This window comes from Macrosteles quadrilineatus, unplaced genomic scaffold, assembly GCF_028750875.1.
Source record: "Macrosteles quadrilineatus isolate MER2022 unplaced genomic scaffold, UCM_ALF_1.0 Scaffold_17__1_contigs__length_3442018, whole genome shotgun sequence".
Lineage (NCBI taxonomy): Eukaryota > Metazoa > Arthropoda > Insecta > Hemiptera > Cicadellidae > Macrosteles > Macrosteles quadrilineatus.
Genome location: NW_026542610.1, coordinates 214,106 through 238,084, shown reverse-complemented (window position 1 = coordinate 238,084; position 23,979 = coordinate 214,106). Strand labels below are relative to the sequence as shown.

Below are 23,979 nucleotides of genomic sequence, written 5' to 3'. Positions count from 1 at the left end.
TGGTAACATTTCCCTAGCGTTCCACAAACTAGCAACGTTTTTATATTACTCAAGTACTGTCATATATAAAACATATATGCTAATTTACATTTTCCTATTTAGGTGTTAAAAGTCTCGTGTAATTGACCGCACTGCACTTTAATTAAATTACATATGCTCAATTGAATTGTATAAGCATAGTAATTGGTATGTGTAAACCACGTTTTATCTATGGTGTAAACTCAATGATAGAGTATATACAACTGTTTTAGTTGTAATTTCATTTAAAGTTGTCTACCCTGTCTGTCATCGTCATCGTCTGCTGGCTAGTGTAAGTGTAGTGTTTGTATGTTGTGTGTGTTGTGGTTGATTTTTTTTGTTTTTGATTGCAGGATAAGGAAATCTGATTCATAAATGATAAAAGAATATTGTGTCTTTTTGCGATGCAGCAGGAATTCTAGGCCAAAAGTTATTTTTCAATGATAAAAAAATGTGAAAACATGAATTAGGCCTAGGCCTAAGTCAAGTTTTTGAATATTTTTCACTAGGCTAGGCCTTGTTCATCAAAAATACACCAGGTAAATATTATCACCTATGTTATTGTTTGTGTAGAATTTGCAGTTTTTGGCATAATACTTTTTTTTACTGCTTTTATGATTTAATTTTCTCAGCCACAACATTTTCTAGGGAATGAATAAGTTTAAATGCAGTTCAATTAAGAATAAAGTTTGGTTAAGTTAAGTTATTATCTGTTATTCTTGGCCCTACCAATTGAAATATTACTGTTCAAGTGTTTTTGTGGAACAGTTTTAAAGCTTAAAGTAATATAAGGTTGGTACCTAATAAGTAAGTTATGCCTTATACAAAAATAATTAAATATAGACCATCAGCTGTGCTGCGGTTACCATAGGTTCTGGCGCACACCACTGGGAGCGCTATGTAGTTACAGACTACACACTACGTAACTACACTGTGCTACCAGCGGTGTGCGCCAGAACATATGGTAACCACAGCACGGCTGACAGTCTATATTTAATTATTTTTGTCTATGGTTATGCTATTAAAACATAGGGAAAATAGATTATAAACCTTTAGTGGAACAAGCTCAGCTGATAGAGACTAATCCAGACTACGCTCGCATCAAGTAAAATATAATGATCGTAGAGAGGCTCTGGTATTGGTGCGACAAATTTGCTGAAGCTTTCCAACAAGAGGATGAGCCTGTGACTTCGGAAAATCCCAGTCAAGAACTAGATCATGTTCTACAAGACCTGAGACGTGAATCTAACCTGCTTCAACCTGAAGTTGGGAATTCTATTTAATCTGAAATTGAAACAAACATGCGCCGTTCCACTAGAGTCAGAAGGCATCCCACCTATCTAATAGATTTAATTTCATTTCATTTATTTCCCACGGTTAAACCAATTTTACAAATTTGTCTACATCAAGATGATAATACAATAACAATAACAATAATAAACAATAACAATAACAAGAATAACAATTTACAATTCTAAAATGCATAGCAAAACAACCATAACAATATAATATTCAATGCAGTAGCAACAAATATAAATAGAAAATTGGAAATTACATAACAATAACATGACTGTATCAGCACTTGTAACTTTTGGTTGTGAATCAATCATTGTTTACAAGTAAATACAGGTGATTTACAAGTTTAATAAGCAAGCGCTACAAAAAAACATTGATAATTATTCAATACAATAGCAACAGATAATAAAGAGGATACTCAAAGATAACATAATTATTTACAGCATTATATTACATGATTAAAAATACAGTAGCAGAACAGATGGCACCAATAATAAGTAGGAGAAGTGTGTTTGGAGGAAAAGTGAGGAGACCATGCCCTCACAGACACTGGTGTAGCCCTTTAACGCAGCTACCAAAAGATAACAAACACACTACATTAAAAACTATGAAAAGTGAGGAGACCATGCCCCCACTAAAAAAAAAACAAAACACAAACACTTAGATGTGGCCCTTTAACGCAGCCACCAAACACCCAGCACTACACAGAAGCTCAATTCCACCACCAACGGACCCAGCCACTTCGTACTGTACTTGAAGAAGACTTTCCATCTATCACTGCTCCAAGTAGAGGACTGAGCGTCTAAACGTACCCAAGGAGTCCGAGAAGAAATCCACCAGATTGCAGACCTCGTTACCAGCTCTCAGCATTCTAGGAATAGGACTATGACGAAGGTAGTTAGTGCTTCTGAGTTTCAGCTCAAAAAGGCATTGTGCTCTGGTAGGTGAAGGGGTCCTGAAGTTGACCAGATGAAGCAGGTAGGGGCAATCAGTAACTCCATTTATCAGCTTAAAGAGAAATACCAAATCAGCAATCAGGCGTCTAGAAGACAGAGACGGTAAACTTAGGTTGATTTCGAGCTCGGCAATAGGAACCTCTCTGTAGGCATAGCCATTCTTCACTCCCAGTATTCTTATGAATCTTCTCTGTATTGACTGAAGCTTATCAATTTGTCCCAGCTGATATGGAGACCATATCGAGGAAGCATATTCCAGGATCGGTCTAACTAATGACTTGTATAACAATGTCATAGTCCGGGTGTTGAGGCCGAATTTTCCCAGCCTAAAGACCAAACCCATCATTCTTGATGCTCTTAAACAAATACCATCAATGTGAGTTACTGAAGTTCAGAGAGGAATCCATATACACACCAAGATCTCTCACAATATTGCACCTTTCAATGAGATCACCACCCAAGTACAGGTCCTTGGCAATTGGAGATTTTGTTCTATGAAAAGTAATGTGCTTGGACTTGGAAGGATTTATTTCCATCAGGTTTGAATCACACCAATTGGAGAGTTGGTGGAGCGAAGCCTGCAGCAAACGAAAGTCATCATCTGTTCTTATTGTCTGGTATAGCTTGACATCATCAGCAAACAATGAATATCTAACGCTCAAGTTTTTACTAATGTCGTTGATGAACAGCACAAATAAGAGTGGTCCTAGCAGTGAGCCTTGAGGAACACCTGACGTGGCAATAAAGGAAGCTGACACGTTAGAGCCATATTTTACAGCTAAAGTCCGATTCTGTAAGTAACTACCGAACCACTGCCACAGATTCCCAACAATTCCATAACCCTGCAACTTGGCAAGAAGGTAGCTATGGCTGACCTTGTCAAAGGCTTTAGCGAAATCAATGTATATAACATCCACCTGATTTCCAACGCTAAATGCTTCCAAAATGTAGTCCTGGAAAACCAGTAAATTAGAGATTGTAGATCTGCCCAATGTAAATCCATGTTGCTCTTCCACGACCACTTGCCTAAAACAGGGCTTGATAAAATCCAGCACCAGACCTTCAAAAACTTTACCCACTGCTGATTGGATGACAATGGGTCGGTAATTCCTGACGTTAGAAGGATCGCCCGACTTTAGGATGGGTACAACATAGCTGTGTTTAAGTAATGGTGGAAAGCAGCCGCCAGATAATGAAGCATTGAATAATTTAACAAGAACAGGAGCAAGCTGACTGCTGCAATGCTTCCGCTGGTGTTATACCATCCGGCCCAGCTCCTTTAGTCGGATCAAGAGAATCCAGCTTCTTCACGACTTCATCTAGTGTTACAGTGCATTTAGATATGTTTATATTAGTCTTAAAATAGATTACATTAGATTACATCTATATAAATAAAATTAGAGTTTTGTCTGTACTTTGCTCAGAATTATATACTTTTAGGTTATTTTTACGTTTTATACATTAAAGAAGCAGAAACGAGTCTTATCTGTATTTCTGTCTGTCTGTCTGTCTGTCTGTCTGTCTTTCCCTTTGTCTGTAACACTCAAGATGGCATTTTACGCAATCTTCTCCGTGAAAACCAGAGTACCTATCAAGATCCAAGTCATTTTAATGTATTCACTGGATTGGCGAAAGTGTCTTTAGTGATTTAAATATAGCCTCACTACTTTGTAAATAAAATTACGGACGTTCAAAAATGCAGTTTTGTGTGATTTTTTTCAAATTTTCGTTCAATTTTTATCACATAATCGTCTATGAAATAACGAACAGCTGTTCGGATCAAGATTATTTTTTCTAGCTGTCAATGATATGTTTACAAATATTGTTTACAAATACCGCAACCATTTCGAATCACGTTTTGAAAGCAAATCCCAACCAAGTGAGATTAAAAGTGTTTTTCTTACATAACGGATTTAATTTATCGCAAGTGCAATAATATAGTCTAATAGTGTAACCGTAAATGAAATTAAATAACTAGACATCGTCCAAATCGGAACCAGAAATTCTTTGAGTATAAAATGTTTCTTGAGTTTTGACAACCAGAAAGAAGACCTTGAATCAGTGTTGTATAGGGCTGGGACACTGAAATGATCGTCGCCAATAGCTTACAAAAAAGGTTTCCACTCATTGACGGCGGTTGTGTAAAGTGTAAAGTAAAAAATCACAACTGCAGTGGGTGATTGTAACAGAGGTTTAACAGAGGAAGTGCTAAACTCGCTTTTCCAATGTGTCACTTTCTGTTTCTACTCACTGTGTGATGCAATCGCTGGACCATACAGCCAATAGGCCCATAGCTCATATCTTGGGTACGTAAGCCTACATATTTATTTATTCATAACAACCTTTTTGACGACGATCCTTGATACCGGTACTTTTCCATAGAATACATGGCCTACCTACTTAAGAAATATAATTACAAATGACCAAAACCCCAACATTGTGTGATTTTTGTCACATTTCCTTCTAATGTTAATAGATATACTAATCATTGTTTAGAGAATGCGTAATCTATTAAATAACAAAAAGTTGTTTGGGTAAGGTTGTTTTTTTTTCAAGCTGACACCGATAAGTTTACGCTATAACTTTTTACAAGAAAATCCAAAAGCAAGAGATCAATAACCTCGGGACTAGATATTAATGTATTTAATTGGTCGGATGTACTATAGTTCTTAGGTAGGTTCTTACGTAGGTACTGGTTCTTTTCCTTAGAACCGTTAGTAGCTGCTAGAATCATTTTTACGTAGGTACCAACACATCACTGTAGTTTACAAATTAGTTATCGTTGGTGTTGCACCTTATTTATTAGAGCTGTCCGTATTCAATTTAAGTGATGTCTTAACTCTGTATAAGTTTTGCTTTTTCTGTCTGGATTCCAAATCTTAGCTTACCCGGTATGCTAAGAAAATGATAACCTATTTGAGTAAAACATTTGTTGGGCAAACCATCATGAATTGTTTACGCCTTTATATTGTTTATGTATCAATAGTTCGTGGCCTTTTTTGGATTGTTGTGTTTATGTCTGTTGGTAACGCATTAATGTCCTTATTTCTCAGTGTTTCACGGAATGGACAAGAGCACCTTTGATACTGAAAATGTCAACCGGAATAAAGTGTTAAATGGTGAGGTTGAGGTAGTACTTTAAATACGTTTAAGTTAACCGATGTGGAAAGTAACTTTCAATTATAGGCCTACTTTAGGGCTACGCTTCATGGATCTATAAAACATTTTTTAGTTTAATCATTGGACATATGGACCATAACGATCCGGGTGACATTTAATTGCGAAGCATTTATTTTGGCTTGAACTGTCAGATACTGTATTTGCGAAGGTTTATATATAATAGTTTTGCCAGCATATCTGCAAATATGCAAACTAACTGCTGTTCTTAATGTTAATATAAGAAGGTTTCAACTGACTACTATAAGATCCCCGTGCGTAGAACGGGCACACAGCTAGTTTAAAAAAAAGATGGGGTAATGTTATGTTATGTGATTTCTATTGTACTGTCAAATATTTCATCAGCTGTTTTATTTAAGATTGTTTTTGTTTATGTACCTATGTAATGTTTACACTTTTGTGTTAATTCTCTAATATAAAATGTAGCAGATTTTTAAGTTGAATAAAACCATATAAATTTGGTACACTTCCATATCTGTTGGCACAAACAACCGAATGAAAATATCAATCTATATATCGATTTAGGTAAGGTTAACATAACCTAACTAACCAAACGATATAAAATCAAATAATCAATATTACTCATTAGGTTGTTTATGCCAACAGATATGGAAGTGTACCCTTGGTCTCTAAACATTTCTTTTCATAACATTGTTGTTTTTTTATTTTTTTATGACAAAAGATCGAGAAGGAGGTAATAAGAGGTTAACTATTCTTAACATTCTTAAACATTTTACTAACTTATAGGCTACATTTGTTTAAATTGTCTTCTTCTGTTTTAGGATGAAGTGAGTAGCTTAAAAACGTCTTTTTTTAGAAGAATTAAAAGCGATTAATAACAATGGAACTGCTACTTGAAAATGCTCTAAATCCAACAGTTCACCGAATGTTAGTGAATGATTTAAACAACAATGATCGTTGGCTGAACATCGTAGAAAAACTAAGAACTTACAGGTAGGCCATAGTCATTTTTCCTCAAGATTTGTTTTCATTTATGTTTTCTGTTAAACAAATGTATGTTTCTAATAGTATTATGGTTTAGAATATAAAAACCTAAGCAGCACTGCAAAGTTTCTTGGTTTGGGTTTAGATAGGCTGCTCAACTCTTATGACCATATAGAGCTCATATCCAGAAGACTTAGCTCAGGAATTTTCGTGAAAAGAGGTCTTTCAGGTGTACCTTGAGTGCCTATTATGGATCGATTTATCCATTCTTGTCGTATTTAATGGCAGTCTGAAGCTTTGTGAGTGTTCGATCAAAGTTTGTCTTCTGTCTCCAGAAAAAAGCTCTAAGAGCAGCATTTAGAATATCCGGTTGTACTTCTTACAATCCTCTCTTCAAGGAATACAATATTCTTACATTTCTGCCATATACATAATGAGTTGTCTGTCGTTTAAAAAAATAAATTATCTTTATCAACCGCAGTACCATCCAATGCACAGTATTTACGCTCTCAGACACAAAAACAATATTAAGCTATACCTAGGCACAGGCCAATATTCTTTAAAGACACCTCTTTTACAACAGTACGGTACCGTATCAGGTTCTTCAATGGGCTACCTGAACCCCTTAAAGTGGAGCAAGTCAGCGAAAAATTTGGGAGAGCGGTGAAACTTATAGGACTACTTCTAGAACGAGCTCCCTACTCTATAAAATATTTCTTATTTTGCCCTTTGAATTGGGTTGTTACATTTTAGTTTTCATAGTATTTAGAATTTAGTTTTATTACATTTTTGTGAGGCTATTATAGCCTACAGATTTTCTGTACAAAATAAAGATGATTTGACTTGACTTAAGATTTTGTCATAAAAAGCTTAAAGTATGCTTAATTTGTATAAATATTTTAGAATCCCCGTGTTCCTTAACGTCAATAGAGCAAGAGAGCTGGAGAGAAGGGGAATTAGTGCGGCCCAATGGCTTCTCGAGGAGCTGTTTGATAGGGAATGTTCGTACAATGAGTTTTGTGCCATGCTGCGAGAATTTGATATGTTAGAAGAGTTGTCCCTACTAACTCACGCAGGTATATCATTACATTTTTAATTTCCCATTATTTACAACTAGATCTAGGCTATAAGTAACGTTTCATACTGAAGTAGGTAGATCTAACTAACGAAGGTTGAAATGGGGAATGACTAAATGATCCTTTTTTATGTACCTGTGGTGATTGTCAGAATATAAATACCTTAGTTGATGGTGGTTGCTCTTGGTAGATTACCCACTCTTTATAGTATGGGTAAAGCTTAAAACAGTTTCTTTGTAAAATCTGTATATTCCATAATCAAAATCTTTTTTATAGAAACATTGGTGGTTTACATTCATTCAGGGCCGTATTTTAAATTCCGGCGGCTCACACTAGAGATAGCCCCACAAATCTGATACTTCAGTGAGTAAAAATAAGAATAAGACATATTTATTTCCATTGATCTTTATAAATGAAATAGGACACATAATTTTTTGTTAACATATGTACAAAGTGATTCCATGTTTACAGTAATATATCTAAAATTGTAATAATTAACTCAAATAAAAACGAAAGCTTTATTTTAACTTACTCTTCAAAATGTAATATTTATTTCACAACTTATATAATCATCAATTTTGTAAAAAGGATTTTAACCATCCAGTCATATAGTTTATTTTTTTAAATACTGTAGGTAAGAAACTAATTTTGCTTCTTCAGGTAGCTTATTAAAAAACTGTATACAATTTAATTTATGTGAATTTTCTGTTTTTGCCAATCTGTATCTATTTTCTCCCTTGACCAGCCTTTACATTTTTAGATGACAGGAGTACAAAGATTACTCACAAATTCACGAAAGGTGCTATTGACTGGCTCTTTTCTTTTAAGATATTCCATTACCCTGATAGGCCTAGTTTTTTTCTGCTTAATGAGTACTACTCAATGCTTTATCTAAATTAGTTTTTGCTGTTGCTCCATATAGAGCATTTCTGTATGTGAATGAATTATAATGAGAAATAAAAACTCTTAGAGTCTCTAAACTGCATATTCTGGACGTATGTCAGAACATTTCATGGCCCTCCCAAGATAGATGTTTATCGATAATAAGTATCAAATTATCGATAATTAGATATATTATTGTCACTCCCAAACCCATATTGATTTTCACTTAACATTTTGCACTGGTGGATATAGACAACAAGTTGGTCTTTAAAAAATGTTCTCTAATATTTTAGCAATTACACTTAACAAATATACCAGACGATAGTTACTCATATCTGTAAAACCATTGGACTTGTGCAATGGAAGTATTTTGGCCAAATTCAGTTCATCTGAAAAAAACCAGTTATCAAAAATGTCAAGTTATCAATCAATCAGTGAACCAATTACTTGCGGCTTACCAATGCGGCTTGATTCAGAACAGAACGTACAGATACATTGTGTTAAGATTAACAATGTACAGGAAGGGAGCTCACAGAGAATAGATGTTTTCTTTGAGAACCAAGGCCAAGATACTATCAAAGCCCCTGGATGTAACCTACAGTGTTGAATGTTAAGTTAGTGTTGAGTGAGTAGCAGGTGTCTTTTACAACTGAAGCTCCGCCTGAATTGTTTGAGTTGGACAATTCAGAACCCACCAAATTAAAAAAATTATTAAATTAATTTGTTATTTTAATCTCATTGTTATATGCCCTTTAGTCGAGTCAAAATCAGGTTATGTTCAAAATTGTTGATTTAAAAAAATACTAACTTGTTATACTATAAACTGTTTGAACAGTTTTGCAATTGTCAGTAGGGAAATATGGTCCTGTTTACGTTAAGTAAGGATATTGGACTAACACTGCCTCAAATTGCTGAGCGCGGCTATTATTTTTCATCAATATGAATGTTTCCAGAGCCTATGATTATCCAAGTACAGCCGGGGGGAGGAGAGGACATAGTGAGAGTGGAGAGTGGCAGTGTGTTAGAGCTGACTTGTGTGGCTTCTGGGATACCTCGACCAACGTATCAGTGGTACTACCATAACAATGTGTTACCTGGCCAGAGCAACAACACGCTCACCATATCTCCCTTCAGGTACATAGATGTTATAGTTAAAAGGAAATCCAGATATATATGCTTACTCCGAGATGTGGGTATTTTGCAATGTAATGTGTGAGCTCTTTATTCAGCCCAAACTAAATTTTCAGAACGACACGAGTAGAAAATTTAAGGTACGAGCCTTTTTTTTTAAGCTGTAGGCAAAACACATTTGTGCTTAAAATTTAATACATTTAAAAATCGTGGTTTTGAGTACAAACATACATACATAGGCCTATCCTCTCCCATTCCTGTTATCTCCGGGTCTGGGTGTTTTCTAGGCCCCTCCACAATTCCTCTTCCTCCACTTACTGCCAGACTGCCACTGCACTCCTCTTGCTTCCACATCTCCTCTCACCTCATCTATCCACCTTCTTCTAGGTCCTCCTCATGGTCTTCTTCCGTGCAGGTGGAGTTCACTCATTTCTCGGGTATTTTATAATTTTCCATTCTTTTTAAGTGGCCGAACCATCTTAATCTCACTTTCTCTAATAGTTCTCTCAAACTTTCTTCAGCCATTCCTATTCTCAACTTCCCCAATTCTACCTAATCTTGTTCTTTAATATCATATACAGTTTGTTTCCATTTCATGTTTTGAGTTTAAGACAGGTTTATTTTATAAGTGTAAAAATTAGTACTTTTTTAAGCTATTCACAATGAATACCTTTTTGTCCATCTTCAGTCTTTTAATTAGTCTGGGGTCATGTCGACACATAAACTTCACAAATTTAACTTTTAAAAAACATTTAGGTAGGCCGGCCACATTTAATAGAACAACAAACGAACAAACCGACACAGATTGCACGGCAGACACAACGGAACTCTGTATTATTCATAATGTTTTCGACAACAAATTCAGATAAAAAAAAAAATGTATTATTTGTACATCCGTCTTGGTGGCAAAAATGTTTAAACTGCCTAGTTTTTAAATCTACTATAAGTTTTTAAATCTTATGTATGGTGTCTGGTCTATTGCTATTGATGTGTTTTTAAATCTAGTAGCTATCTACTAGTACTATTGTGAGTAGGCGTGGTTTGGGACAGCAAGACGTTGAGCAAATGTTATTTTGTGAGATGAATTTTCAGGATGTCCACCGAGCATTTGTCATTAATTTCTATGACTTTCCATGACCATTTATCATTGATTTCTATGACTAACAAGCTTTACTCGAAAGTTATAATATAACATACACACATGAATAATACTGCCTGGATAAGTTATTTCACAGAAAATACTGAAATATGTATTAACAGATAACAAAGGAGTACAATAGGTACAACAATGAACTAATAGAAACTCAAAACTCATAAACTAAAACATCTGTAACAAATTTAATTGCTTTACTTTTACGAAAAATCCTGAAAAATGCTGCAATAGTCAGGGTTTTAGCCGACTAGAGCATTGAAAAGCCCCCTCAAATCCTTCCACCATTGGGGATTTCCATGACTTTTTGCCTATTTCCATGACTTTCAATGACCAGAATTTTTTCCATGACTATCCCTAAATATCCAGAATGTGAACACCCTGATTTTGGTTTAGTTGTTTTGCCACTATTGATGTTGGGTTATTATGATGGCTGGAATTGTGTCCTGAAATCATACTATTGGTGTTGCCAATTCATTGTTTATTTCATGGAGAATACATCTATTTGTATATGCCTTTTTTATTTTCTATTGAATGGTCTTTTTGGAAGGCCTATTACTTTGCGCCACTCATTTACACTCATCTCCATTCATATTTGGCTTAAAATACCTACTTTGTATGGTCGCCATTTCAAAGAAAAGTATAAAAAAAGTAAAGTATAAGTAAAGTAATTTTTTGTATTGAAAATATACTTACTCTTACTCTTACTCCCAGGGCCATTTATATATATTTATACAAATATGGACACAAACCAACTCACTCCAGAAATCATCAATGCAGGACTTTCGGATCATACTGCTCAACTCTGTACTGTAAACTTCAAATCACACATCAACTCAAGTTATCCTGCCCAAATTGGACGCTGCCTAAAAAATAAAAACCTGCAAGACCTCAAGTATCTTCTCAGTCAAGAAAACTGGCTTAGTGTTACCTCAATAAACAATGCTGAAGAAGCTTTTAAAACTTTTAGTAACATAGTGAGAGTAGCTATGGATGCAGCCTGCCCCCAAAAGAAGATAAAAATACAAAGAAAACATAAACTAAAATTCTCCATGGACCCAGAAGCAGTGAGACTTAAAGCCGAATTTCTTAAAGCTCTAAGAAAGTTTGAGGTGACGGGAAATCCAGATGACAGAAGGGTTTCTATTGAAAATAAAAAGAACTATGACCTGTACTTGAAAACGATGCGGAAAAAGGTTAACTCTGACCAGTTGATGAAAGCTGAAAATAAATCTAAAGCTATCTGGGAAACAATAAACACAGTGTGGTCCAAAAAGGAAACATCCCTAAATGAAATAACCCTTCAAGTAGATGGCCAACTCATAAGTAATGTGACCCATGTTGCAGAGCATTTGAATACATTTTTTACACAAGTAGGAGAAAAAACAGTAGAGAAACAAAAACACCTAAAGACCACAGCTCAAACTCCTGACGTGACTCAAACAGGTCCACTGTTTTCCTCCTTTCAAAGCACAGACGAGAAGGAAGTTAAAATGATTATAAACAAACTTAAAGCAAAAAACTCGTCTGGAATTGATGAAATCTCGTCAAAAATACTTAAGCATTGCTGCAATGAACTAGCAGTACCATTGGCTGATTTGATAAATAAGTCCCTAAAACAAGGCATCTTTCCTTCACTACTTAAAATAACTAAAGTATACCCGAAATTTAAAAAAGGTAGCACATTAGAAGCAAGCAACTACAGACCAATTTCCCTCGTTTCCACCTTCTCCAAAATATACGAAAAAGTTGTTTTAAAAAGACTTTTAGACCACTGCACAAATCACAACCTACTAAACAACCTTCAACATGGATTTACAAAAGGGAAATCCACAACAACAGCAATAATTCAGATGGTTGAGTCCCTGATTGACAGCCTAGATGAAGGAAATCTAACAACAGGAATCTTTCTTGATTTCAGTAAGGCATTTGACTGCCTTGACCACCAGCTAATCATTAAAAAGCTGGATTCCCTGGGGGTATCAGGGATAGTAAGAGAATGGTTTCAAAGCTACCTTACAGACAGGAGTCAGTTTGTAGAACTAAGGCACAGAGATAACAACCTAATAAGAAAAACAAGATCAAATTTTCAACCAATAAATCGAGGAGTTCCCCAAGGTTCAGTTATGGGTCCGATACTGTTTATTCTTTTTACCAACGATTTGCCGCAACAAATAGGAGACGCCTGCCTTACTCTTATGTATGCTGATGACACAACCTTAGTGTTTAATGAACCACTAGCTGAAAATCTAGAAGTAAAATCCTATGTGTCACTCAGTATGGCCTACCAATACTGCTATAACAATGATCTCGCAGTAAACACGTCTAAAACAACTCAAATAGCTTTTGGCCGTAAATCTCAAGAAGTGCCACGACTCCCAGATGTAGAAGTGGAAGATGAAGCTAAGTTTTTGGGCATCACACTCGACAAGAATTTAACCTGGACCCCTCATGTGGACAATATATGTAAAAAATTAAGTTCAACCATCTATGCTCTTAAACATATAAAAAATGCAACAGATGACATGACAACAAAAGTAGCATACTTTGCACTTTTCGAGTCGCATATGAGATATGGACTTGTAGCATGGGGTGGAACCTCTGCCACTAACATGCAAAGAGTTCTCAGAAAACAAAAAAAGGCAGTCAGAATAACTGCAGGACTCCACAGACTCGACAGCTGCAGGGAAGCATTCAGGTCACTCAAAGTACTTACCCTTGTAGCACTCTACATCCAGGAAGTTGTGTTATTTGCAGTAAGAAATAACCCTACAAGGCGTGGCGAAATGCACCAACACAACCTGAGAAACACCATGCAGTACAACCTTCCACAACATCGCACGACACAGTTTGAAAAGAAACCTTCATACGCAGGAATGAAAATCTACAACAGGCTACCTCCAGATCTAAGAAGCAAGTCAGAAGATGACCTCAAACCAGCTTTGCATCAATGGCTCATTAATCGACCTTTCTATTCCTTAGAAGAATACCGTCAACAGGTCTTTGACTAAACAACACCTCAACCAAACATTTAGAAAAAATTGTAAATTGACGCTACTACTATTCTTAATGAATGTGTAAATAAAGATTATTTGTCTATTGTCTATTGTCTATATCGGAGGTGATATTTGGCCGCACCAACAAATCTTCGCCAAGTTAACCGGTCTTTCGCATCATCCTCCGTTGCCCCAATTCTCTCCAAATCTTCTTGCACTTGCTTCCACCACCTCTGCTTAGGTCTTCCCCGGGGTCGCCTTCCTGTAGTGTTTCCCTTTAAAACTCTTCCCAGTCTACAATCTTCATCTCTTCTTAATATATGACCAGCCCATCTGATTCTTCGGCACTTGATTTCTCCAATTACATCTGTGCTATTATACAGTTGCCGTAATTCCCTATTGTGTCTTATTCTCCATTCTCCTAGCTCGAATATTGGTCCAAAAATCTTCCTTAAAATTTTATTTTCGAATACTACTAGTTTCTTTTCATCTCTTTTATTTAATTTCCAGGTTTCTGATCCATATAGGAGAACTGGGCAAATTATTGTTTTGTACAGCCTGATTTTTGTTTTCCGGGACAAAGATTTTGATGAAAGTAATTTATTGCAAGCATGAAAACATTTATTTGCTGAATTTATTCGGCTTTGGATTTCTAGTTCATCAGTATTTTGGTTGGATATAATTACTCCTAGGTATTTAAAACTGTTGACTTTTTCAAATGTATGGCCATCAATTTCTATTGGTTCTTCAGTATTATCCAGGTATCTTGAAAAGTGCATGTACTTAGTTTTTGAATTGTTTGTTTTTAGGCCTACTTTTTCTGTTTCTTTCATAAATACTTCGGTTAAGGCCTTCAGATCTTCTAGTTTTTCTGTGATTATAACCACATCATCTGCAAAGGCTAAGATGTTTATTTTGGTTCCTATTTTCACTCCTATGTTCTTCTCTGCTACCTTCTGTAGAGCTTCTTCAATGGCAAAATTAAATAGGATCGGTGATAGCCCATCTCCTTGTCTGACACCAGAGTTTACTTCAAAGGTGTTACAGTTGTGGCCATCAATTCTAACTGAACATTTAGATCCTGAAATACTCATTTTAATTAAGGCTATAATTTTATTCGGTATGCCGAATTTTCTTAGCTGTGTCCACAATTTGTCCCTTCTTATGCTGTCGTAAGCCTTCTGAAAGTCGATAAATAAGGCATAAGATTCTTTATTGAACTCCCAATAATTGGCTACTATTTCTTTTAAGATAAATATTTGGTCAGTTGTCGATCTACTCTTCATAAACCCCGCTTGATGCTCACCTATCAACTCGTGTGAGTATTGTTCTAGACGGTTTAAAATAATTTTTGAGATAACTTTATATGGGATACTAAGCAGTGAGATTCCCCTATAGTTATCACAAACTTCTTTCTCACCCTTTTTATGAATAGGGATAATGACTGCTTCCTGCCACTCCATTGGCATTTCTTCTTGTTCCCATATTTTTGTAATTAAATTCCACAGCTTTTCCACTATTATGTTTCCTCCTCTCTTTATTATATCTGCTGTTATTTCATCTCTTCCAGGAGCTTTGTCATTTTTCAGGGACTTAATTGCATATTGTACTTCTTCTTTTGTTGGTGTCTCGATAAAGGGTTCAACATAAAAGTAAATGTCCTCATTGTTTTGATTTTCTTCTTCTGTCGGGGTGATTTCATCAACATTCAGCAGTTCCTCAAAATATTCGCGCCACCTTTCAAGGACCTTGACACTTTCAGTTAGTAGTTGTCCCTCCTTATTCTTTATTCCATATGTACAAGGGGTGAATCCTTTTTTAAAAAATCTTACTTTCCTGTAAAAATCTTTTGCATTGTTTGCTGTGTTTTCTTCTTCAGCCCTATCTAGTAAACTCTTAATATATTGTTGCTTTTTCCTCCTCAGGAATTTATTTGTCTCCTTATTTGACTGGTTGTACATCAACCTGTCTTCTTCATTGTTGCTATTCATCCATACATTTTCCTCCTAATCCTTTCTTCCAACATTTGTTCACATTCACAATCAAACCAAGGTTTTTTGCTTTTTTTCTTTTTCTTTCCACATACTTCTTCTGCCGAATCTAGGACTGCTTCTTTAAAATTATTCCAGGTACTGTTGACATCTTCATCTTTATCTAAGTCTTCTAGAATCTTAAACCTATTCTCTAGTTTTATTCTAAACTCATCAGCTATCGGTTTAACCTTAAGCTTTTCGGTGTCTATTCGTCTTTCTTGTATTTCTTCCTTCCTCCTTTCAACAGCTATTCTTTGGTTTACCTTGACTAGGATTAAACTGTGATCAGTCCCACATTCTGCTCCTCTAATACTCTTTACATCTGTAATGCAACTTTTATGTCGTTGATCTACAAGTACATGATCAATCTGGTTTTTGGTCACGCCATTTGGTGATGTCGAAGTGTACTTGTGTATGTCTCTTCTGGGGAACATTGTACTGGAAATTTTGTAATCATTTGCAAGTGCAAGACTTGCCAGACGGGATCCATTATCATTTGATTCTTGGTGTAGGCTCTCATTCCCAATGGCTGGTTTCCAAATTTGTTCTCTCCCTACTTTGGCATTTGCATCCCCCAAGACGATTTTTAGATCAAACCTTGGTAACTTTCCCACCACTTCATCTAATAGGGTGTAAAATTGGTCTTTATCCTCATCCTCTTGAGTCTTCGGTAGGTGCGTATATACTGACTAGAGATATATTATAAAATTTTCCTCTTAACCTAATATTGCACAACCTTTCGTTTATTGCCTCAAAATGTATCACAGCTTCTGATAGTTTCTTATTTATTGCAAAACCTACACCACCATAGTATCTATTATCATCGCAGCCGCTATAGTAAATTAAGTATTTATTTGTATTTATTCTTCCTGCAAGAGGCCATCGAATTTCCTGAAGTGCTACCACATCCATGTTGTACTTATCAAGTTCTTCTGCTAAAATGTCACTTGCTCCTGGTATAGCTAGTGTCCTTATATTCCACGTACCAAATCGAAGTTGTTTTGGGCGAATCCGGGTCTTCAACCGTTTGTTCTGTCCAGTTTCCGAGGCTGTTCTTTGTTGGTGATTCGTAACAAGGCTTTTTTACAAGGCGGGTTGTCAACCCAACGCTTAACCCCCAACCTGGAGGACCAGGGTATCCCTTTTCGTCTGGCTCCTACCTCACGAAGACCTGTCCGGCAAGGGAGGCCCTACCAGTAGCTACGCTACCGCCGGCATAGCTCTCGAGGTTGTCAGAGCACGCAAGCCCCACCGCCACACCAAGGCAAGGATACCTTCATGTTATTGAAAATATACAGTTACTCAAAATTCAGCATGAACCTATTCAAGATATGTAGGTTTTAGTAGCCTTATAAAAATAGTATTTTTAGTAAATTAAATAGAAATTGTGGACATTTTATTTCACTTTGAATTTGGCTTGTGTTTGTATTGTTTGAGTTTAACTTTTGTGTTTCAGTGAGAAAAATGTTGGTGTTTACTGGTGCCTTTTACGCCAGGAAATCAGAGGACACATCAATGAAACACATTCCTCTGAGGTTAGTTGATACTGTTGTTGTTGTGGAATCAGCAACAGCCTAAGATTTGTCTGACCCAAATTTATGCATGTTAGGCATATTTTGTGTTTCCATTCTATTCTCTAAACAATCAAAATGTATTTGACGTCTAAAATAAGTCGTGCTTTTCAAATTTAAATTCAAATTCAAATTCTTTATTCACTCATAAACATCTTAAAAAGTACAACGTACAAGGATAGGAGTGTTGTCATAATCAAAATAAAATAAAAAAATACTATAACTAATAAATTTATACAACTCAAAAATTATTACTACTGACATCAAGTAAAAGTTATTATTATACAAAACAACAAATAAGATAAAAATCCTGTTAAAATTAATTAAGCTTTTTTCAAATTTTTGGCATAATTGTTATATTAACTGGTTATCATGTAGTGATTGTTTGCAAGTAGTGGTAGACCTGATGGCGGTTCACTCTGTGTTGTTGGTAGACCTACCCCGGGTCAGGTCTGTACCTAGTAGGCAGACTCTAGTATTGACAGTCCAAGCAGAAGGTTACCCAGCACCTCACTATGAGTGGTTCCGCAGCTCTGATCATGAATTGATTGTTTGCAGGTAGTGGTAGACCTGATGGCAGTTCGTCCTGTGTTGTTGGTAGACCTACCTCGTGTCAGGTCTGTACCTAGTAGGCAGACTCTGGTATTGACAGTCCAAGCATTAGGTTACCCAGCACCTCACTATGAGTGGTTCCGCAGCTCTGATCATGTAGTGATTGTTTGCAGGTAGTGGTCGACCTGATGGCAGTTCGTCCTGTGTTGTTGGTAGACCTACCTCGTGTCAGGTCTGTACCTAGTAGGCAGACTCTAGTATTGACAGTCCAATCAGAAGGTTACCCAGCACCTCACTATGAGTGGTTCCACAGCTCTGATCATGTAGTGATTGTTTGCAGGTAGTGGTAGACCTGATGGCAGTTCGTCCTGTGTTGTTGGTAGACCTACCTCGTGTCAGGTCTGTACCTAGTAGGCAGACTCTGGTATTGACAGTCCAAGCAGAAGGTTACCCAGAACCTCACTATGAGTGGTTCCGCAGCTCTGATCATGTAGTGATTGTTTGCAGGTAGTGGTCGACCTGATGGCAGTTCGTCCTGTGTTGTTGGTAGACCTACCTCGTGTCAGGTCTGTACCTAGTAGGCAGACTCTGGTATTGACAGTCCAAGCAGAAGGTTACCCAGCACCTCACTATGAGTGGTTCCACAGCTCTGATCATGTAGTGATTGTTTGCAGGTAGTGGTAGACCTGATGGCAGTTCGTCCTGTGTTGTTGGTAGACCTACCTCGTGTCAGGTCTGTACCTAGTAGGCAGACTCTGGTATTGACAGTTCAAGCAGAAGGTTACCCAGAACCTCACTATGAGTGGTTCCGCAGCTCTGATCATGTAGTGATTGTTTGCAGGTAGTGGTAGACCTGATGGCAGTTCGTCCTGTGTTGTTGGTAGACCTACCTCGTGTCAGGTCTGTACCTAGTAGGCAGACTCTGGTATTGACAGTCCAAGCAGAAGGTTACCCAGCACCTCACTATGAGTGGTTCCACAGCTCTGATCATGTAGTGATTGTTTGCAGGTAGTGGTAGACCTGATGGCAGTTCGTCCTGTGTTGTTGGTAGACCTACCTCGTGTCAGGTCTGTACCTAGTAGGCAGACTCTAGTATTGACAGTCCAAGCAGAAGGTTACCCAGCACCACACTATGAGTGGTTCCACAGCTCTGATCATGTAGTGATTGTTTGCAGGTAGTGGTAGACCTGATGGCAGTTCGTCCTGTGTTGTTGGTAGACCTACCTCGTGTCAGGTCTGTACCTAGTAGGCAGACTCTGGTATTGACAGTCCAAGCAGAAGGTTACCCAGCACCTCACTATGAGTGGTTCCACAGCTCTGATCATGTAGTGATTGTTTGCAGGTAGTGGTAGACCTGATGGCAGTTCGTCCTGTGTTGTTGGTAGACCTACCTCGTGTCAGGTCTGTACCTAGTAGGCAGACTCTGGTATTGACAGTCCAAGCAGAAGGTTACCCAGCACCTCACTATGAGTGGTTCCACAGCTCTGATCATGTAGTGATTGTTTGCAGGTAGTGGTAGACCTGATGGCAGTTCGTCCTGTGTTGTTGGTAGACCTACCTCGTGTCAGGTCTGTACCTAGTAGGCAGACTCTGGTATTGACAGTCCAAGCAGAAGGTTACCCAGCACCTCACTATGAGTGGTTCCGCAGCTCTGATCATGTAGTGATTGTTTGCAGGTAGTGGTCGACCTGATGGCAGTTCGTCCTGTGTTGTTGGTAGACCTACCTCGTGTCAGGTCTGTACCTAGTAGGCAGACTCTGGTATTGACAGTCCAAGCAGAAGGTTACCCAGCACCTCACTATGAGTGGTTCCGCAGCTCTGATGATGACTGTGCAATGCCTAACATTGTTCTCAATGAGTCGTCCAACTTGATTGAGGTATTCTAATTAATATTTATGCTATATCTAAGAATTGTTGTATACAAGAATAATATGCTTAAAAATAGATGCAACAAAAGTAGCACAATAGATGTCTAATTTTGTGTTTTTCTGCCTTTAAATGTAAAAAAAAATGCTTGTATGGAAATAATTTAGCTAAACCTTGTGTCAGATTTAGTCCTTATTTAAATAACATTATTTTTAATGAATACTACTTAGGTTTGCTGACACATGGAAGTTAGTAATGTGTTTTTGGTGAAATGTTAATAGTTTAGTATGGAATAACTTATATTTCCAAATTCGGTCAAATAAATTCATAAGTGAGAAAACACTAATTCTTAAAAATAAATAAAATAACTTAAAAACTCTAATTTGCACTTTTTTCATTTTTTCCCTTAACTATTAGGCACATAACAATGCTTCTACAAAATGGTGTAGAAATAGATCACACACTAGATTCATATTTCTGATATATGAATCTGAACGTATGGTGTTTTTGGCCTCTGGAGACCTAAAAACAAAAAAGCAAGTCGGTTCTGGGTCCAAGTCTTACCATGAGACCAATGGTAACAGCTTACTAAGTTTTGTAACCCGTGTGGCAAGGGAGGAAACTTTGACTTTGGCATGCGCAAAACAGGTGCGTGGTGATAGGCCGCAGTTTTGGCATATGGGAAATTTGCCAAAAATGTAAGTAAATGATGAAACCGAAAACTCGTCTAAACTTCAATAGAAACAGATGTAACAAAATTATAACTTTTTTCTTAGCAATAATTGTTATTCTTTCAACATTTTTGTTTAGGTGAAGAATGCAGGACTATATGATGAAGGTCTTTACTGTTGTAGAGTTTATAATGAAGCTGGGGAAATCTTCTCCAGTACATGCAGACTCTCTGTAAGTAGTTTAAATTATTTGATATTTTATAATTAGTTTATTTCAAGGAGTAATCAGTTTTCCCTAATATTCTATTGGGCCTTTGAGTTATATATTCCATTATTTCCTCCATATCACAATGAAATATGTGTTTATACATTCTAATCAGGCACCCAATGACTGTAGGAATTGTGTATTAAAATCTTTCATTAAATTATCAAACGCACATTCCTTGATCATTCCCCCTCCTCGCCTAAATAATAAAGAAGTGCACAAGGATTAGTTTTATGAAATTGGCCAGGGTAGAATGCTTGTCAGACCTACAAGTCATTCTAAAAGTTAGGCAATCTATATATTAATAGGCAAGCATGTTTCTTTAAAACATTTTTTCTCAGCTCGTGTGCATCACAGGGAAAATCTACACATACTGTTGGAAAGATATTTTCCTGTAGATGTGCAGAATCCCTTTATAAATTAAAATAGGCTAAAAAATAAGCACAAAAAATGAGTTTACAAATTTGAAAAAATAATATGTATCTTATGGGTTGCCATGCTGGTGACGAAATAACAACAAAATGTAAACAGAAAATCAAAACAAATGGAAGAAATTCCAATCACATGTTTTTATTTACAGTGTAAGGAGAAAATAGAGAAGTCTGTACATTAATTATTTTTGGTCGAGTTTCGACCACAGGACGACCACTAGTTTTTTTAAATATATAAAATTAACACTTTGATGACTATCATTAATAAGCATCGGTAATAATTGAATTTACAGATATTTTTAGGTCTTGTATAACATGGCGTATCTTGTGGAGTTTGTAGCTCAGTCAAGATAGGCTATTATAAACAACCCGAGGAGTTATTTTGTTTTCACCACACTATGATGTTTTTGTCTGTATTACATACGTTAATTGGTGGCTGAAAGTTACGTTTTGCTGGCCATGCCAGCTGTCATCGTAATTTGGTGACCGAGCAGGTTTTTACAGGCCGGGGCCGCAAAATCAGCTGTCCGCGTACTTACTTAAAACATGAATGCATTTTAAATACACAATCAAAATCCATAGTATCTATATATCTAATTCCGTAAGCCCAAAATTTTACAATGAAATTGTGAGCGAACGGGAGGCGGTAGAAAGCTGGAAGAGGTCTCATTTTAAAGGTCTGGGCATGAAATTTTGGGGAAAATTATTCATTTTTCTTAATTATGCACAAAAAGGTTGTTACGGAATAAAAACAATTCACATTTAAATAGCATGGGAATCTAATTTTATGTATTTTTATTTAGTGCAAACACAGCTGTGATTATATAAATTGAAAAAATATAACCACAAAACTTAAAAACTGTAAACTTAAATGGCTTGCACAGTAACAATGTATAATGTCAGAAGACTACCACTCAGAGGTATTGTTCCTCGAAATGAGAACTAGAGGCGCCAGATTTGGCACGATATTAATGGAAGAAGAATAAATGAGCATCGGATAACCATGAAGTTATTCCTGTGTATAGATTACCACTTTTATGTGAGATTGCATTACACAGCGTAGGGCCAATGAACTATGGGTGCATTCATTGTAGTGCATTGCGCAATTTGATTTGGTGAAATTGTGGCGGAAGGCCGAACCTTCACAAAAGTTGGCATTAATTTGAAAATCTCAGTGTTTACCCATGGTTAACTTTATGTTGCTTTTAGATGGGTAAAGAGCGTGGATGATGTTAATAGTACCATAGATAAAACATACTCCCTTATAGTACTAACAGATCAAAATGGATACTATACAACAAATGTTTTTTCAGAGAGATTTTGTTAGATGAATTAGCATTTTACAATTTGGATGATGACATTATCTCTTTATGTGTTTTTCTAAGTGAATTTGTCTATATTTAAAGAAATCTATATATATTTATTTAATAGTCATGAAGAATGTTATTGGAAAATGTTCCTTAGTTGTATTATGATTTGAAAGTTTATATTATAAACACACCACATGTCCTTTGGAATTTTGTATTTTAAATAGAGCAGACATCAAAACGCATTTTGCAGGTATGTAATAACTATTATACATATCATAATAAAAAAAGTTAAATGATAATTCAAGGTAGGTAGGGTAACCCATGAGACTAATAATTTGTAAAAGTAATTACTATAGAATATAGGGGCTATTGCCCCTACAAGCCACTAGTTGCAATATAATTGTGTTATTGTCACCGTTGCCTAGCAACTATTTATTTTTATTTTTGCTGATTCCTCAAATTATTTCTTCACATAACCTTAAAGTTGTAGTTGTGTTGACTATCAGTGTGCATTATTATAGTGGTGAATAGTGGTAATAGGGTAAAGTGTGGTGAAAAATAGCGTTCGTACCACGGACCGAAATGGGTTTGCAGCTGTTTAAAAACTGTCTCGAGCCGGCAAAACCTCATTTTCGGCCCTAGGTACGAAATATACTATTTAACGTACAGTTTATCTTTATTTTTCCTTCTACAGGTATTCGAAAGACCTCCAGATGACTACTTAGGTAAGAGTTGTTTATCTTACATAAAATTGAAAAGCATTTGTTGTATGTAATCGTTAAAACTATATTTCTTGTTAATCAAAACCAAAGAAACAGGTGATGCCTATTTAAAACTGCCAGCTCTTGCTTTTCTTATTTTGTCATAGTATCAGTGTAGAATGTCAATTAGTCTCCATTCACTTATGAAGTATACAATATAAAAATACTATTCTCTCTTAAGGTTTTGTATACCTACTGTGTTTATTTTTACGATGCTTCAGTTCACACTAATGTGTCTTTAGATGGACATTTTTAAAGAGTTTGTCTACAAGTCAGAAACGACATTTAATGACAATAAAACATTTAAGCACAGCTAAAAATAAAAATGGTAGTTTTACTTCAGAGGAGTGCAACTATACTCAAAGATAAAATTCACTTGATAGTTGGATATTCTTGTTAAAGGGCTCTATTATGCAGGTCTGATTTAGTTTTTATTAGGCAAAGCAGGCATATCTTTGGACACAAAATTTATATGTTTCATGGTCACTGACCACTTTGTCGTCGCAAAGAAATGAAGATTGTAATAGTCTTGATATTTTGTTAAACACCTGGTGCAGTTCCATCAAAGTCCCACTAACGAACCAAAGGGAATTGTAAAAGTAAATCAACCCAATGTTCAATATAAAATGTAAATTTAAATATTTTATCCGTCCACTAGCAAGTGCCAAGGTGGCTTTGCTGATAGGCAACGAGGATTACCTCGATGCAGAACTGCAAGGGCTGCATGCTCCCAGTAACGACGTCGCAGTTCTCGCCTCAATATTGTCCCGTCTCGGCTTCCATGTTGTAGCACTGCACAACCTAACTCGGACAGAAATGTACAACGCTTTCCGCTGGTTCTGCAGCATTCTTCCAGAGAACGCCTATGGTTAGTGGAGTGAGTTATAATATC

At 36.4% G+C, this 23,979-nt stretch overlaps 1 protein-coding gene across 1 annotated transcript in view; it reads left to right on the top strand.

Moving 5' to 3' along the window:
* The first annotated feature begins 339 nt into the window (after window positions 1-339).
* Window positions 340-23,979, top strand: part of LOC129005202 (uncharacterized) — a 32,322-nt gene continuing 8,682 nt past the window's right edge. The window contains exons 1-16 of the mRNA XM_054434035.1: window positions 340-557; window positions 6,230-6,401; window positions 7,296-7,468; window positions 9,304-9,484; window positions 17,117-17,195; window positions 17,790-17,939; window positions 18,124-18,273; window positions 18,458-18,541; window positions 18,625-18,774; window positions 18,959-19,042; window positions 19,126-19,209; window positions 19,293-19,376; window positions 19,460-19,660; window positions 20,460-20,552; window positions 23,021-23,051; window positions 23,746-23,955. Of these exons, the coding sequence (XP_054290010.1) occupies window positions 6,289-6,401; window positions 7,296-7,468; window positions 9,304-9,484; window positions 17,117-17,195; window positions 17,790-17,939; window positions 18,124-18,273; window positions 18,458-18,541; window positions 18,625-18,774; window positions 18,959-19,042; window positions 19,126-19,209; window positions 19,293-19,376; window positions 19,460-19,660; window positions 20,460-20,552; window positions 23,021-23,051; window positions 23,746-23,955 (1,867 nt within the window). The 5' untranslated portion in view covers window positions 340-557; window positions 6,230-6,288. The remainder of the gene's footprint in view (window positions 558-6,229; window positions 6,402-7,295; window positions 7,469-9,303; window positions 9,485-17,116; window positions 17,196-17,789; window positions 17,940-18,123; window positions 18,274-18,457; window positions 18,542-18,624; window positions 18,775-18,958; window positions 19,043-19,125; window positions 19,210-19,292; window positions 19,377-19,459; window positions 19,661-20,459; window positions 20,553-23,020; window positions 23,052-23,745; window positions 23,956-23,979) is intronic.